The 17,619-nt window shown below is 44.8% G+C and overlaps 1 protein-coding gene across 4 annotated transcripts in view; it reads left to right on the forward strand.

Annotated features, from left to right (window-relative positions):
* Positions 1–17,619, forward strand: part of vcl (vinculin) — a 107,100-nt gene that overhangs the window by 54,290 nt on the left and 35,191 nt on the right. For all 4 annotated transcript variants that reach the window (XM_033012643.1, XM_033012644.1, XM_033012645.1 and 1 more), the window contains 6 exons: positions 5,501–5,591; positions 5,741–5,888; positions 6,179–6,332; positions 8,660–8,835; positions 9,130–9,320; positions 13,356–13,555. In XM_033012643.1, coding sequence (XP_032868534.1) covers positions 5,501–5,591; positions 5,741–5,888; positions 6,179–6,332; positions 8,660–8,835; positions 9,130–9,320; positions 13,356–13,555 — 960 coding nt within the window. The remainder of the gene's footprint in view (positions 1–5,500; positions 5,592–5,740; positions 5,889–6,178; positions 6,333–8,659; positions 8,836–9,129; positions 9,321–13,355; positions 13,556–17,619) is intronic.

Raw genomic sequence — 17,619 nt, forward strand, 5'->3', positions numbered from 1 at the left:
GTCGATCCAGCTCGAGGTTTTCCAGGCGAGTGCCCTCGAGCTTGAAGGTCGAAGACAATCTTCTTAACTCGCAGATTAGGTCGCCCAAATGGGACAGCCCCTTTAGAATTAAGTGGTAATGTTGATGAACAATGTACCAGGTCATGCTGAATCTGACCTGGCACCTGGAATCAATGCTTGCACTCATCTCTGCTGATTGGAGAGCCTACGGCAATGATGCCATATGTTTACAGTGATAATCCCACATGTTTGGAAGTAAGACAGCAAATATCTTTATCGCTTTTGAGTCTGAAATGACATACTGCTGAGGTCCTGCTACCTGTGTTTTGCTTGGTTAAAGCTGTGGAGCAGTTTAACGGGTAATAAATGCTTTTGACATTTAGAGACATTCATAAGGATTTGATAAGGGAACTCAAAGTAAATGAACCATTAGGTAGTGGCCATAATATGATAAGTTTTAATCTGCGATTTGAGATGGAGAAGATAAAATCAGAAGTGTCAGTATTGCAGTTGAACAAAGGGGCCTATGGAGGCATGAGGGAGGAGCTGGCCAAAGTTGACTGGAAAGGGACACTAGCAGGGATGACGGTGGAACAGCATTAGCAGGAATTTCTGGGAGTAATCCAAAAGATGCAGGATCATTTCATTCCATAGAGGAGGAAAGATTCTAAGGGGAGTAAGAGGCAACCGTGGCTGACGGGAAGCCAACGACAGTATAAAACTAAAAGAGAGTACGTATTACATAGCAAAGATGAGCGGGAGGCCAGAGGATTGGGAAACTTTTGAAGAACAACCGAAGGTAACTAAAAGGCAATACGGGGAGAAAAGATGAAGTACAAAGGTAAGCTGGCCAAGAATATAAAGGAGGATAGTAAAAGCTTCTTTAGGTATGTGAAAAGGAAAAGATTAGTTAAGGCAAATGTGGGTCCTTTGAAGACAGAAACAGGTGAATTTATTATGGGGAACAAGGAAATGGCAGAAGAGTTGAACAGGTACTTTGTTTGTATCATCCTTAGTGAAGACAGAACCAATCTCCCAGATGTAGTAGGGGACAGAGGATCTAGGGTGATGGAGGAACTGAAGGAAATTCACATTAGTCAGGAATTGGTGTTGGGTAGACTGATGGGACTGAAGGCTGATAAATCCCCAGGGCCAGATGGTCTGCATCCCAGGATACTCAAGGAGGTGGTTCTAGAAATCGTGGACGTATTGGTGATCATTTTCAAACGTTCAATAGATTATGGATCAGTTCCTGTAGCTCAGGCACATGCCGTGAGTAATTACTCGGGGTAGGCAGTCAGTCGGCTTAAAAAAAAAAATTTAAACAATGCATGCGCAGATTGTTCACTTCGTAAAAATAAAAATAAAAACAGTGGCTTCCTAGTCTCCTTCATTCTTAATTACTGAATGGGTGGGGGGGTGAAAGGTGACGGCAGCTGGAGAGATGGTGGGGAAAAACGGGAGTACAGGGAAAAGTTGAATCAGTTGTCATTTTATTGAATGACAACACTTGATCAAGGGTCCAAGTGGGGGGAGAGTTCCTTTCACAGCGTGTGGAGAGTCTGTGCCAGGGTTAAAGTTGCGGCGAGAGCAGGAGTGTTGAGAAGAAGGGGGTCGGGGATAATGCCAGTAACTCACTCACCGCTGCCTCCGGGCGCCACCGCATTGTAGCCGGGGATAGAAGCAGCTCGGGGAGCTGCGAGCAAAGATTATAGAGCTCTGCTCTAATCTTTGGCTGCGAGCGGCCACCGGGACCCGACAGCAGAACTGGCCGCCACTTCAGCTACTTCTGCCGGCCCGCTCACCTTTGGCAGTGCTCTCCGTCTGGACACCTCTCACCTGCTGCTCGCTCATTTCAGCCGCTTCCTGAAAATCCTTAAATTCCCACAACCAAGTAACCTCAATCGCGTTGTTGGAATTTAAGGATTTGCGGGACATGAATGAGGCCAGCGAGCAGCAGGAGAGAGGTTTTTAGATGGAGAGCTGCCAGAGGCGAGCAGCTTCACCCCCACGCCTCAATGCGGATGTTCCGTGCAAGGAGCGTCGCAAGTGGCATTATCCCGATCCCCTCCTTCACAACATTCGTGCCCTCCCCGCAACTTTACCTCGGGCCAGACTCCCCAAACGCTGTGAAAGGAGCTCTCTTCCCACCCCCACACACCGGCAAATACGGTATTAAAAAAAGAAGAAATGTACTTACCATATCATTGGTACACGAGCTCCATTCTTCTCTCTCTTTCCTAAGATGCCAATCCATATTTGAAAACCCCGCCAAGAAACTAGCGCTGCGCCTGCGCAGTGCAGCAAAGGCAGAATTCCAGCCCCGCTTGTCATTGACGACTTCAAGCAGCGCTGATGGCCCGTGGGCTGCACACACCTTCCCGTCTTACAAGCGCTACAAGAGATCCATCTCTTAGATAGGCATAATTGTCCCCTGCCTTTACTATTTATATTTAGTTATTATCATTTTATATATTTATTCAGGGTAGGCAGTGCCTGCCTTGCCTACCCAGGCGGCACGTGACTGCTGTAGCTAATGTTATCCCACCTTTTAAGGAGGGAGAGACAAAGCAGGGAATAATAGACCAGTTAGCTTGACATCAGTGGTGGGGAAGATGCTAGAGTCAATTTTTAAAGAAGTAATAGCAGTGCATTTGGATAGCAGTACCAGGATCGGTCCAAGTCAGCATGGATTTACGAAGGGGAAATCGTCTCCCCCCCCCCCCCTCTTCTCCCCCCCCCCTCTTCTCCCCCCCACTCTTCTCCCCCCCCCCTCTTCTCCCCCCCCCTCTTCTCCCCCCCCCCTCTTCTCCCCCCCCCTTCTCCCCCCACTTCTCCCCCCACTTCTCCCCCCCTTCTCCCCCCCCCTTCTCCCCCCCTCTTCTCTCCCCCCCTCTTCTCTCCCCCCCTCTTCTCTCCCCCCCCTCTTCTCTCCCCCCCCTCTTCTCTCCCCCCCTCTTCTCTCCCCCCTCTTCTCTCCCCCCTCTTCTCTCCCCCCTCTTCTCTCCCCCCTCTTCTCTCCCCCCCTCTTCTCTCCCCCCCTCTTCTCTCTCCCCCCCTCTTCTCTCTCCCCCCCTCTTCTCTCTCCCCCCCTCTTCTCTCCCCCCCTCTTCTCTCCCCCCCTCTTCTCTCCCCCCCCTCTTCTCTCCCCCCCCCTCTTCTCTCCCCCCCCCCTCTTCTCCCCCCCCCTCTTCTCCCCCCCCTCTTCTCCCCCCCCTCTTCTCCCCCCCTCTTCTCCCCCCCCTCTTCTCCCCCCCCTCTTCTCCCCCCCCTCTTCTCCCCCCCTCTTCTCCCCCCCTCTTCTCCCCCCCCTCTTCTCCCCCCCCTCTTCTCCCCCCCCTCTTCTCCCCCCCCTCTTCTCCCCCCCCCTCTTCTCTCCCCCCCCCTCTTCTCCCCCCCCCTCCTCCCCCCCCCCTCTTCCCCCCCCCTCTTCTCCCCCCCCCTCTTCTCCCCCCCCCTCTTCTCCCCCCCCCTCTTCTCCTCCCCCCCTCTTCTCCTCCCCCCCTCTTCTCTCCTCCCCCCCTCTTCTCTCCTCTCCCCCCCTCTTCTCTCCTCCCCCCCTCTTCTCTCCTCCCCCCCTCTTCTCTCCTCCCCCCCGCATCTCTCCGCCCCCCCCTCTTCTCGCTCTCCCCCCCCTCTTCTCTCCCCCCCCCCTCTTCTCTCCCGCCCCCCCCCTCTTCTCTCCCCCTCCCTCCTTCTCTCTCTCCCCCCCCTCTTCTCGTCTCCCCCCCCCCTCTTCTCCTCCCCCCCCCTCTTCCTCTCCCCCCCCTCTTCTCTCCTCCCCCCCCCTCTTCTCTCGCCCCCTCTTCTCCCCCCCCCCCTCTTCTTCTCTCCCCCCCCTCTTTCCTCCCCCCCCCTCTTCTTTCCCCTTCTCCCTCCCGGCCCCTCCCTTCTCTCCCCCCCCCTCTCTCATCTCCCCCCCCCTCTTCTCTCCCCCCCCTCTTCTCTCTCCCCCCCCGCTCTTCTCTCCCCCCCCGTCTTCGCTCTCCCCCCCCTCTTACTCTCAGCCCCCCCTCGTCTCTCTTCCCCCCCCTCTTCTCTCTCTCCCCCCTCTTCCTCTCTCCCCCCTCTTTCTCCCCCCCTCTCCTCCCCCCCCTCTTCTCTCCCCCCCCCTCTTTTCTTCCCCCCCCTCTTTCCCCCCTTTTCTCCCCCCCCTCTTTTCTCCCCCCCCCTCTCTCCCCCCCCCCTCTCCTCTCCCCCCCCCCCTCTTCTCCCCCCCCCCCCTCCAATGCACCACCTTCTGTGCTAAATTTTGGGGGGGAAAACAAATATTTGCCGTTGTGGAGGCCTTTTGCATTGCGTATTGTTTTGCATTGCGTATTGTTTTCATATAAAACAAAGAGAATGTATATACCGGTTAAAAAATAAAAAACAGAGTTCGGAATAAAATAGCATTTCGACGTTGTCGTTGTCCTCCACCGTTGCTCTGCCGTTCCGTGCTGCTGCAGGCCACATCCGATCTGTGCGCTCAGCCTCTGGGCAGCGCCCGTTCCAATAGAGCCCCAGGCTGCTGCGGGGCCTCCAGCGACCCACTCCACCAACACCTCGATATTCGATGCGCTGTTTTCTTGCATCCCTCGGCCTCTGCTCTGCCTCTGTGACCCAGATCACCTCCATGGAACTGACCATGGAACCGCCAGAGCGCCTCCAAGCCCCCAGCTCACTCATCGGCACCGTTCCTCCCCTCCGTCCACCACCACCGTCTGGAAATAATTAATTTTGAAAGAAAGATTTAATTTACAACAACCTCTGTGTATCCCATCTTCTCCCCGCCATCAATATCCTTTATCGCAAGATTCAAAAGTTTTTTAAATGTCATACTATACTGGCAATGGAACAATGAAATTCTTACTTGCTGAAGCTAAGGGCCAATGAATAATCTAACCTTCGGCCTCCAAGACCCAGGTGATTTTTCGGGCCTTATTGTAGGTTAAAAAATAGCGTCTTCGATGCTCTAAATTTGGTATTTAAAAATCAGTAACATTCAAATTACAGCTTCCACTAACTAAATCATCGACTTTTCATGAATTTGTGTATCTTTTCACTCAAAATGTTATGATGAACGTAGTTATGTATTGCTTTTCCCATAAGTGAAATAAAAAAAAACCTAACAGCACATCTTCATAAACTATGTAATTCTAATTGGTACATAGTCCTATTATTTTAGTGGAAGGTGTTTGGAATTGACAATAATCAGAAACATGTTAGAAGTTTTTATTTGCGTGCAACTATTTGTTTTGAGGCAATTATTGGAGTTTTTAACTTCCATAATGAGGAATCATTTGCCATTCTGTTACAAATGTTATTTTTCACTTGAAGGTTGGAGTGAATCCAAATGTTCAGACATTGAAAAATTCTAAGAGGGAGACAAAAAACAATATGTGTTGAGTTTTATTTCTAACATTAGTGAAGACTTCTTTTTTAATTTGAGTGCCGTCCTTTCTTCTGTTCTTGATCTTTTAATTGATAGCATATTCTTGACTGATGTCTATTTGAACAGGACACTGAGACCATGAGAAGAGCTCTAGCTATGATCGACTCAAAGATAAACCAGGCTAAAAACTGGCTAAGAGATCCTAATGCACCTCCAGGTAATAATAATAATTGGTGGTACTAAAAATTTCAAGTATTTCACTTGTCTAACATCCTGAAATATTATTTTGCCAAATATTTTTTTTAATTGACTCTGAATGAGACTATTGAGTTTTGAGAGGTTTATCTGATCTGCTGTGTGACTTAGGTGATGCTGGAGAGCAAGCCATCAAACAAATATTGGATGAAGCTGGTAAGGTTGGTGAACTGTGTGCAGGCAAGGAGAGGAGGGAGATTCTGGGTACCAGCAGGGCTCTGGCTCAGATGACTGACCAAGTATCTGAACTTCGAGCTAGGTAACGTGAATTAGATACTTAAAAACTTGACTGTTGAAATAATTAAACAATTTTACTTTATTTGGTACAGTACTATTGTATATTTGAAGTACAAAGGCAATTCATTTAGCAATTGTTCTTACAATAACTCCATGTTGTAATAAGAAGAAATAATCAATGTAGTAAAAACCAAGGAGTAATTACAATAATAAGTTCCATAGAAAATTTGCCCTGCAAACCACATACAGTTTTAATTTGTGTTGTGTATATAAAAGACCGCCAATAATATTGGGTGTAATTTTTAACTGTAGAGGTCAAGGTGCCACACCTATTGCCATGCAGAAATCACAGCAAGTATCCCAAGGGCTGGATATGTTATCAGCAAAAGTGGAAAATGCAGCCAGGAAACTGGAAGCCATGACTAACTCAAAGCAGGCCATTGCTAAGAAAATCGATGCTGCTCAGGTAATATTCTTATATTCTCGGATTCAGCTTCATCTGAAAGTTCATATGCAGATAAAGATGTTTTAAAGCTGAGTATTGGAATCTTGCAATGCCAGATATGCAGGTTAAAATTAATTTGTTTTTTGAATTTGTTACTTGCTAATCTTTCAAGAGAAGATTTTATCTGCTTTCCCATTTTACTGCTGTGTAAAGCTGAGCATCTGTTTCAAATCTAAGCCAAGGGGCAATTTCTTATTCGCAAATCTTGATGTCACTTACTTTAGAAGCAGCCAGTGGATGCAACAGAGACCCATAAAAGTTTTTTTTATTCACATTCTTTCACAAATTTGAGCTAGCATTGTTGACAGCTTTATTATTCAACACTGGTATTGAACCACGTTGAAGAACAGTCAGTCAGCTCACTGGTTATCGTATTCAAATCGAGAAAAGATCTGCAAAGTAATGCAAATTTATTGGCAACATTTCCAGGCATTGGCATGTTTTGGATCCTTACAGGTCAGCAACTCTTTGCAGAGATCTTTCCAGGATTGAGTCTGTTCTATCATACTCACATTTAGATGGATGAGTGCATCCATGTATGAAAATATTGTGTAGCTCCATGAAAATTAATTTTTGCATCAAAAAGCGAAGTGCTGGAGGAACCTAGTAGGTCTCGCAGCATCTGTGGAGGGAATGGACATAATTTCGAAAAGTCCCAACTTGAACTATTTTCTGTCAATTTCCCTGCTTGAACCATTGAGATGCTCCAGCATAGAATAAGCAAAGGCCATTGTTTCAATAGATCTGGCCCATGTGTATTTTCCTTGGGGAGTTGGTTGAACATAGAGCATAGAACAGTAGCATTGGAACAGGCCCTTTGGCCCACAATATCTGTGCCAAACATGATGCCAGGTTAAACTAATCTCCTCTGCATGCATGTGATCCATCTCCTTCCTTTTCCTGCATATCCATGTGCCATGTAAAAACCTCAAACACCATTACCCTATGTGCCTCCACCACTACCCACTTTGGTGGCAAAAACAGGAAGGCAGATTATTATCTAAATGGTGTCAAGGGGAAGTACAACGGGATCTGGGGGTCCTTGTTCATCAATCACGTAGAGGAGCTAAGAGGTCCTTCTGCAGTTGTACAGGGCCATAGTGAGACCACACCTGAAGTATTGTGTACAGTTTTGGTCTCCAAACTTTACGAAGGACATTCTTGCTATTGAGGGAGTGCAGTGTAGGTTCACCAGATTAATTCCAGGGATGGCAGGACTGAGATGTATTCATTCATTCATTCATTCATTCATTCGTTCATAGATTGGAGCAGCTGGGCTTGTATACTCTGAATTTAGAAGGGTGAGAGGCTATCTTATTGAAAACAAAGATTATTAAGGGTTTGGACATGCTAAAGGCAGGAAACATGTTCCCAATGTTGGGGGAGTCCAGAAGCCGAGGCCAAAGTTTAAGAATAAGTGGTAAGCCATTTAAAACGGAGATGAGGATAAACTTTTTCACACAGAGAGTTGTGAGTGTGTGGTATTCTCTGCCTCACAGGGCGGTTCTCTGGATGCTTTCAAGAGAGAGTTAGATAGAGCTCTTGGGGATAGCGGAATTAAGGGATACAGAGATAAGTCAGGAACGGGGTACTGATTGTGGATGATCAGCCATGATCACATTGAGTGGCGGTGCTGGCTCGGGCCGAAGGCCTACTCCTGCACCAATTGCCTATTGTCACCCTTTGCAACTTTTTTCACCAATGCACCACCTTCTGTGTAAAGAAAACAATTGCCCATCACATCTTTAAATTTGGAATTCATTACCATAGGAATGCATTGGCAGTGGAGGCCAAGTCTTTGGTTATTTTTGAAATGGAGATTGGCTGGTACTTGATTTAGTAAGGGTGTCAAAGGTTACAGAAAGAAGGCAGGGAATGGGGCTGAGAGGGAAAGATAGATCAGCCATGATTGAATGGCGGAGTAGACTCTATGGGCCGAATGGCCTACTTCTGCTCCTATGACATTGCCCCTGTTTTTTTTATTTCCACTCCGGGGAGAAGGTTCTGATAGTAGACCCAATCATAGTGGCTCATAATATTATATACACCTGTCAGGTCTCTCTGCAACCTCTGACGTTCACAAATTGCCTGTTGATGATTTAAGAAATAGTAAATGGGTTAATTATTTCCATGAGAATTGTTAGAATTTAAAAATCAGAGCATGTATCAACAAAATAGGAGCAGATTATGTGCATTGGGATTATCAAAGAAGAGTGGTAACATTAAAATGTGTAACATTTTTCTTGAGCTTATTTACACAGTCCAATATGGCTTTGCGTTTTATTTAGTGTTGGCTGGCTGATCCGCATGGAGCTCCAGAAGGAGAAGAGCATATTCGTGGTATTTTAAAAGAAGCTAAAAAAATTGCAGATCTTTGTGAAGATCAAAAAGAACGTGATGACATACTGCGCTCAATGAATGAAATAGGAGTACTGACTGCAAAGCTATCTGACTTGAGAAGACAGTATGTATTCAAAAAATCGCTAACTACAGGATATAAGATTTTTTGTTTAAACTCAAATTTATCAAGTCTTACCCGTTTAGAATGAAACACTCACTCTGGGTTATAATCTGTGTGTTGCCCTAATTAGCCTTAAATGTACACATAGTTCCATAAAGGGGCTGTAAAGTATTTACAATTAATTTCACTCGTCAATCTTTAAATGCACTTTACATTCAGAGCTTGAACATTTTGTTTAAATCACTCGTTATGATTTTGTATTATGAATTTGTGACCATGACTTTTTGTGCTTCCCAGAGGAAAAGGTGACACCCCTGAAGCTCGTGCCTTGTCCAAACAAATTGCAACCACATTGCAGAACCTGCAGACAAAAACAAATCGTGCAGTGGCCAATAGTCGGCCTGTAAAAGCAGCAGTGAATTTGGAGGGGAAAATTGAGCAAGCCCAGCGCTGGATTGATAATCCTACGATGGATGACCGTGGCGTGGGTGAGTATTCAGATGGTGATATCTCATTTTTAGGCGGCTGTACTAAGATATCTTACTTCATGTTATGTGGCAGATTATTTAATAGCAGAAAAAATATTTATCTCTTAATCTCATATTTTCAACATACAGGCGATCCCAAGTAACAGCTGGGTTAAGGTTAAAGATGTTTGCCTTAGAGAATACACATTACTGTTCAAAAATGAGAGGTACAGAATAATATACAATCTTGTGGAATTTGTGATAAAAAATCAATATATCTAAACAAAATGTTTTCAATACTAATTTCTTGACGCATGTGCAGTTGACAGCTTTGCATTACGGAAAATCATGACAGTTTTTTGCCATTTTCTAGGAACGCAACCTCCCCCCACACGTAGGATTTCCTGAACAGAATTTTTTAAATGTATATAATTCAAGGAAATAAAAATATGATAACTGCTGTAATCAAATGTGAACTACTTATCTGGATTTATACGTGTCATACAGCACTACAAGAACTTTAACCCACCAAATGTACACCTACTATCAAGCACGAGAATACGCAAGAACACACTTACAATACAATTTATTTGCACACCGGGTCTTGTTGTTAGAGCCCCCGGCGTGCGCTCGCAAAGTCCCGCGGCCATTCCAAGCCGCGCGGGGCGGTGCTGTAAGGCCCCGCTCCAGGTGCTCTTCAACCCCGCAACTCGGGCGGGAGAAGTCGCCGTTGCGGAAGCCCCGAAAAGCGGTCTCCCAGCAGGGACCCGCGGGCTCCCGGTGCCACCGTCCGCCAGACCCGCAGTTGCAGCCTCCGGAACTCCGGGGGTCGGGTGGCAGCAGCGCTCCACCACCGCTCCACCTGCTCCGGACTCGGCCAGCTCCGCGACGGTGAGGTGAGTAGTCGGCAGCTCCACAACTGGAGCCCTAGGTCATTCCTGTTGGAGGCCGCTCCACGTTGCAGCCCCAACGACAACGGAGACCCGACAAAGAAAAGGTCGGGTCTTCCGTGCAGGGAAAGATTTTAAAGTTACCCCCACCCCCCCACACACATACCCCAACAAAAAAAATAACAAAAACTACATAAAAACGAGACAAAAAATAAAAAAACAGACGGATTGCAGAGGCCGCTGCTGACAAGAGTCGTGCCGCCCACCATTTCTCTTCCAAATGAGATAGCATATATTAAATAGGAGCAGGAGTTATTTTATTTATATTTCTACCTGACCATCAAGCATCTATTTGTAATGAATCCTATTTTTATTTTCCCCGCATTCCCATCAACCACTCTGACTCTGCAACATGCTCACATCGGGTTATTGAGAGAGGCAAAGAGGAGATTGGATCTTTATATGCTATCTAGCCACAGATGAGGTCCTGGAAATCAGGAGAGAAGCCAATGTTACCCCATTATTTAAGAAGGGAAACATGGATGAATAAGGGAATTATAGGCCGGTGAGCCTCACTTCAGTGGTAGGGAGGTTATTTCCAGCTCAAGCGGATTTGCTTTCATTTGGAAGAGAATGGGCTGAGTAGGAACAATCAGCATGGCTTTGTCTGTGGCAGGTCATGTCTGACAAATTTGATTGCGATTTTTGAGGGGGAGATGAAGGTGATTGATGAGGATAAAGTAGTGGATGTTCTCTACATGGACTTGAGTAAGGCATATTACAATGTCCTCATGATAGGCTAATCCATAAGATTAAGATGCATAAAATCCACTGGGTGACTAGGTAGTTTTGATTCAAATCTGGTTTGCCTATTGAACACAAGATTGTAGTGGTGGAATAATGCTTTTAACTGGCGTTGTTTGACCAATAGTATTCTGCAGGGATCTGTGCAGGTACCTCTGTTGTTTGTGATATATATAAATAACGGATAAAAATGCGTATCTCTCTATACCTTTCCTATCCATATACCAATGTCTTTTAAATGTTGTTATAGTACCTGCCTCAACTACCTCCGCTGGCAGTTTGTTCCATATACCCACAAACTTCTGAGTGAAAAAGTTGCCCCTCGGGTTCCTAAAACCTTTCCGCATCCTCTGGGCCTTAATTCCGCTGCTCTGGGTAAAAGACTGTGCATTACCCTACCTGTTCCAAGGTTGAACAAGGATGTTGTTCTGGCATCGTTCAGATGATCGATCTTCCTCCTATGTTCTGACTTTATCCAACACCGTTGGTTTCTTTGGCGAATTTACCGATGGAGTTGGAACTGTGACTGGCTACACAGTTATGGGTATAGAGCAGGGGACTGCTCCTGTGCTGATAACGTATTGTTGTTTGAGATATATGAAACAACAGAGGTCTTGGCACAGATCCTTGCGGAACTCCACTGGTCGTAGTCCGGTAGATTGAAAATCGGCCGTCCATTACAACTCTCTGTCTTCTATCAGGAAGCCAGTGATGAATTTCAGGCATTGGGTCATAACGTCTTAAGTGATAGGAGTAGAATTAGGCCATTTGGCCCATTAAGTCTACTCCGCCATTCAATCATGGCTGATCTATATCTTCCCGTATAAGAGGCAGGAAGTTATTCTGCAGTTTCATAAAACGAAAGTATCTGAATTCGTGTGATGTGGGTACATCTGTACATCAAATAACATTCTCATTCTGCAGTGTGCATATGAAAATATGGCTGAAGTGCTTGTATTATCTGCATTTTTTTCCTTCCCAGAGATTGTGGGGAAACAATTATTGAGAGGCAAAATCTCTTTGCTTTCAATGTTTTATATTTACAGCCATTTACTGTTTTTGTCTCTATAAAATACTTGGATTATCATTTCAGCCATTTATTTTCTCCCTGCTTCCCATTTTGCCATCAATTTAGCTGATGTATTAATTTATTTGATTGTATTTATTTATGTTAAGGAAAGTTGAACAAGAGCAGCCCGGAATGATTTTCCTTTATCTTCCTTTATCTTCACCTTTTCCCCTAAATTGTTGCAGTTGAAATGAATAATTTTGGAAAATTAATGATCTTATCCCATTCTCTGGGTGAAGAACCTGATTGAATTGATAGAATTTATTGCCACACAACCAGGGTCGGTGGAATTTTGGGTTGTCAGCAGCGGTACAATAATAAAGAACACACAACCACAATAAAAATGTAACACAAACATCCACCACAGCATTCATCACTGTGGTGGAAGGCACAGAACTTGACCAGACCTCCTCCATTTTCCCCCGTGGTCGGGACCTCCACCCTCCGCAGCCGTTGCTGCGGGCGTCCAGATGGTAAGGGACAAAGTCAAAGGCAAGGTAAGTCCAGGATCGGCTCTTCCCCACCGGAGACCGCGGCTTCAGGCTGGTGCAGGCCGGCGGTCGAAGATTTAAGGTTCCCGCCGCGCCGCAGCCAGAAGCACCACAGACCGCAGGGCCGGTGGTCGAAGCTCCCCTCCAGGGGTGATGGTAAGTCCATGCCGGACCCGCGGTAGAAGTTGGCCGCGGGCCGGCAGTGATGGCTTCTTTTTCCCCCGGGTCCCCCACGAGGGATCCCGGGCTGTAGACGCCGCGCCAGCTGGAGTTGTGCAGACCGCGGCTTCAGGCTGCCGGCTGCCCCGGGCCAGCGAAACGGAGCGCTTCCCTCCAGCGAGCCCCAGCGAGGGCTCACCCGCTCCACGTCGAGAGTCCACGCTGCGCCCGCCGCTGAAGCCCCGGGCGCGTCTCCGGGAAAGGCCACGCCGATCCTTGCTGTTAGGCCACGGGGGAGGCGACCTGGAAAAAGTCGCCTCTCCGTGGAGGAGGCGGCCAAAACGGTTTCCCCCTCACCCCCCCACACCACCGCCACACAAAACACACCGAGAAACATCAAAAACATACTTTAAAACATACTAAAAAAAAAAAAAAAGTTGAAGAAAAAAACTAATGCGCTGCTGACAGGCCTCTAATCCTTCTACCAATTTGTTTATATTTATATTGCTTGGTTTTTCTCTATTAATGGGCGCTCTTAATTTTGATTTGGATAATGACATTTTGAACATCGCTATGTTATGTTATGTCTTCCAAAATCGTAATTGTATGCATTAATTCAAATTGTTTTTTCCTTCTCATTTAGGCCAGGCTGCTATCCGTGGACTTGTTGCTGAAGGCCGTCGACTTGCCAACGCATTAATGGGACCATATCGCCAGGAACTGACTGGAAAGTGTGACCGGGTCGAACACCTGACTGGACAGCTTGCAGATCTGGCAGCTCGAGGTGAAGGGGACAGTCCTCAAGCCAGAGCAATTGCTGCACAACTGCAGGATGCACTAAAGGTTTACTGACCATGTTTTGTGGGAGCATTATAGAATTTGACATCATCTGGCATGCATTTTACAGTTTTCTTAGTTTGATGTCATTTTGAGCAGATTTACAGTTACACCGTGATATTTCTAGCCTGTACAAGTTAAACTCAATGGGTTGATTTGTTTAATGGATTGTTAAATCCTTATTTGGGGAACATTTACCTGCGATATTTTTAATAATAAAAATAGTGTTGATCTGCCTGTGCAGATACTATCTGGTTGAAACAAGCCGTTTATATATGCTGATTTGGTTCGTTTTAATTGCAATGATGGGTTCCTATTTACCTGTTGAATATGTATTGATTTCATTAAAGACAGCAAGGAATGGGTTGATAGGGTCATAAGGGATAGTAGAATTAAGCCATTCGGCCCATCAAGACGATTCCGCCATTCAATCATAACTGATCTATCCATCCTAACCCCATTCTCCTGCCTTCTCTCCATAACAATTGACACCTGTACTAATCAAAAATCCATCTATCTCTGCCTTAAAAATATTCACTGACTTTCCTCTACAGGCACTGGGATATATAGGGATCGAAGGCAGTCTCTCTGCTTTTGCCTCTTCCAAGCCAGAACAAAGATACAGTTTATCTTACTCGCTCACCATCCACCCAACATCTTCTACATTCAACATATCAGCCTCCATAGTTTGCATCACCTCCAATGATGTTCTGACTGTTCTGACCATTCTGACTGGAACTCCTGTTACACTTTTCAATGAACCACTCAGCTCATGGTACTCTCCATGCAATTGCAGGGGATATACCAGCTTCCCTATTACTGCTTCCCTCCCAACCATCCAGGGATCCAATCTTTGGGTGAAGCAGCAATTCACTTGCATTGGTGCACTGTTGTCAGTACTCACAATGAGATCTCCTTGTATGTTGCAAAACATACTTGGCTAATAAAGTATGATTGTGATTGATTGATCTACACTGGAGAAACCAGATTGCTGATTTGGCGATGCTGTGCAAAACATTTTATGTTCATTCTGCAATAGCCATCTTGAGTGTCCATTGCCAATCCCTTTAATGTTCTGTCCTACCCCCCTCTAGAACCCCTCTTCTTGGCCACCTACATTTATCCACCAGTGCACAATTTAAGCTCGGGCAACAGCATATCATCTTCTGTCTGAGGCTGTAGTGATTGTAACATTGACACCTTTGATCAGCACCTGTCAATATTGCCCCTATTCCCACCACCCTTGCTTCTGCAACTTAAAATATAACTGTTTTCTTGTGTTTCCTGTCTATTCTACTGTCATTGACTAGAGATTCTACTCAGCTTTTCTTCCCATTGATTTGGCTGCACTTGCTGTTTTGCATTTCCAACATCTGCATGGATTTTTCATTCAAAAATGAATATACTTAAATTATCACATCTGATATTTGAAACTGCAAGGACATTTATTTATTTATTTAAATATTTTTATTAGAAGCATGTATACATATAATAGTAAGCAACAATTTAATTACAGATTTCTTACATAGCTTCAGTTTTTAAAAAAATAAAAAAATTTAAAGAATAAAGATAAAGAGAGAAAAAGATGAGAGAAACTATAATCTAATAGAGAGAAAAAGGAGACGCAAAAGGAAACTACCAATAATAAGATTGTGGAGATAGATCCAGGAAATGTTGAATATAACTATTCATCCAATCCCAAACTCAGGTTTCAACCCTGATTTTGTGTTAAACCAAATCACTTTTTCAAGAATTTAATAAATGGAGACTTATGGAGAATATTTTAAACTTAGGATTTGTCTTTGATAATAACTATTTCAGTAACCTGTTTACTAGGGATAATCCAAAACTGTATAGGCCAGTGAGTCTAACATCAGTGATGGGGAGGCTATTGGAGAGGATTCATAGGGATAAGAATACTTGTGTTGGAAATGTTTCGGCTTTTTAGTGTTAGCTTGGCTTTGTGCAAGGCAGGTCGTGTCTTACGAATGTAATTGAGTTTTAGTGGAGATGATAAAGACGATTGATGAGGGTAAGGCTTATATATGTTGTCTACATGGACTTCAGCAATGCATTTGACAAGGTCCTCCATGGTAGACTGTTCGAGAAGGTTAAGATGCATGGGATCCATAGTGATTTGGTTTCAAAATTGTGTTGACCTTCAAAGAATGAGGATAATGGTGGAATGGTGTTTCGTGACTACAGTTCTCTAGCCAGTGATTTTCTAAAAGGATTAGTGCTAAGACATCTGTTGTCTGATACATTAAACAATTTGCGTGAAAATGTAGGTGGGCTGATTCATAAGTTTGCAGAAGGTACGAAAATTGGTAGAGTTGTGGATCATGAAGAAGGATGTCGAAGGATTTAGCAGGATGTATATCAGTTGGACATATGAGCAGAAAATGGCAGATGTAGTTTAATCTGGACGAGTGTGAGTGAGGTGTGACAGAGAGATCAAACGTAATAGGAAAGTATACAGTAAATGGCTGGGACTGGAACTAATGATGTATAGAGGGATCTTTAGGTGCAAGTTCATAGGTCCCAGAAAATGGCAGCATATGTTGGTAGGATGGTAAGAAGGCATTTGACACCTTTGCCTTCGTCGACCAGGGCACTAGGTATAAAAGTCAGGAAGTCTTGTTGCCGTTGTTTAAAACCTTGCTTAGACTATATTTGTTCTATTGTGTGCAGTTCTGGTCACCCAATTACAAGAAAGATGTGAAAACTTTGGAGAGGATGCTTGGAGAGGTTTACCAGGATGTTGCCTGGATTTGAGGTATTAGCTATAATGAGGTTGGAGAAATTTGGATTGTTTGCTTTGGAATGTCGGAAGAGGGGTGAACATAGAACAGCAAAAAGCAGGAACAGGTTCATGGGCCACATCGTCTGTGCCGAACATGATGCCAAAACCAACTCTTATCTACCTGCATATAATCCATATCAGTCCATTCCCTGCATATCCATGTGCTTTCCAAAAGTCTCTTAATATATGAGCTGTCACCAATGAGAGAGTGGTCCTGACCTAACATCTACCTCTTTGGAAACCCTCAGATTACATTTAATCGGACTTTACTGGATTTGTGTTAAATTATATTTAATAAATGATTATATGATACTGTGATTCGCTTGATTGTAAACATGTATAGTCTGTCCGTGGACTGGATAGCATGCACCAAAAAGCTTTTCATTGTACCCCAGTACAAGTGACAATATACAAAACTAAGCTATCGTATGTAACTCTACCTCCACCCTCTGCAGTGTGCTTCATGCACTCACCACCAATAGAAGACTTGATAGAAGTCTATAAAATTATGAGAGTCGCTTTCCAAGGGTTGAGATGTCAAATACCAGAAGGTATAGCTTTCAGGAGAGAGGGGAAGGTTTAAAAGAGACTTGTGAGGCAGGCTTTTTTATGTGACGGGTGCCTGGAATGTGCTGTCAGTGGAATTAGTGCAAGCAGACGTGATAGTGATGTTTAAAAGGTTGGACAGGCACATGAATAGGTAGTGGATGGATTATGTGCAGGCAGAAGGTGTATTGGCTTACAGAAAATGTGCGAGGCAAGTTTTTTCACCAGGTGATGAGTGCATGGAACACGCTACTGGGGTGGTGGTGATGGTAGATATGATGGTGGCACTTTGATTAGGTATGTTGATATGCAGGGATTGGATGAATATGGATTATATGCAGGCAGATAAAAGTTGGTCTTGGTATCATGATTGGCACAGATATTGTGGGGCAAATGGCCTATTCCAGTGCTCTACCGTTTTATGTTCTAGAAGGGATTAGTTTGATCTAGCCTCATGGTTGGCACAGACATGATAGGCCAAAGGGCCTATTCCTGCACTGTACAGTCCTGTTTTATTCCAGTCTCTGTCTCCAGCAACCAATTGTACAATCTTAATTGAACGTCTCTCACTGGAAGAAATACGTTCTCTTTCATTGCTAACCAAATCCTGTTGGACTAAATTCTATTGCTAACTTAGTCTTTCCATTACCCTTTTTGTCTTCTTGTGCATGTGCAATTTTCACAGGTTCTAGTGTCTACTAATATTAACCATTCAACTCCT

Source organism: Amblyraja radiata, chromosome 37 (assembly GCF_010909765.2).
Source record: "Amblyraja radiata isolate CabotCenter1 chromosome 37, sAmbRad1.1.pri, whole genome shotgun sequence".
NCBI classification, from domain to species: Eukaryota; Metazoa; Chordata; class Chondrichthyes; order Rajiformes; family Rajidae; genus Amblyraja; species Amblyraja radiata.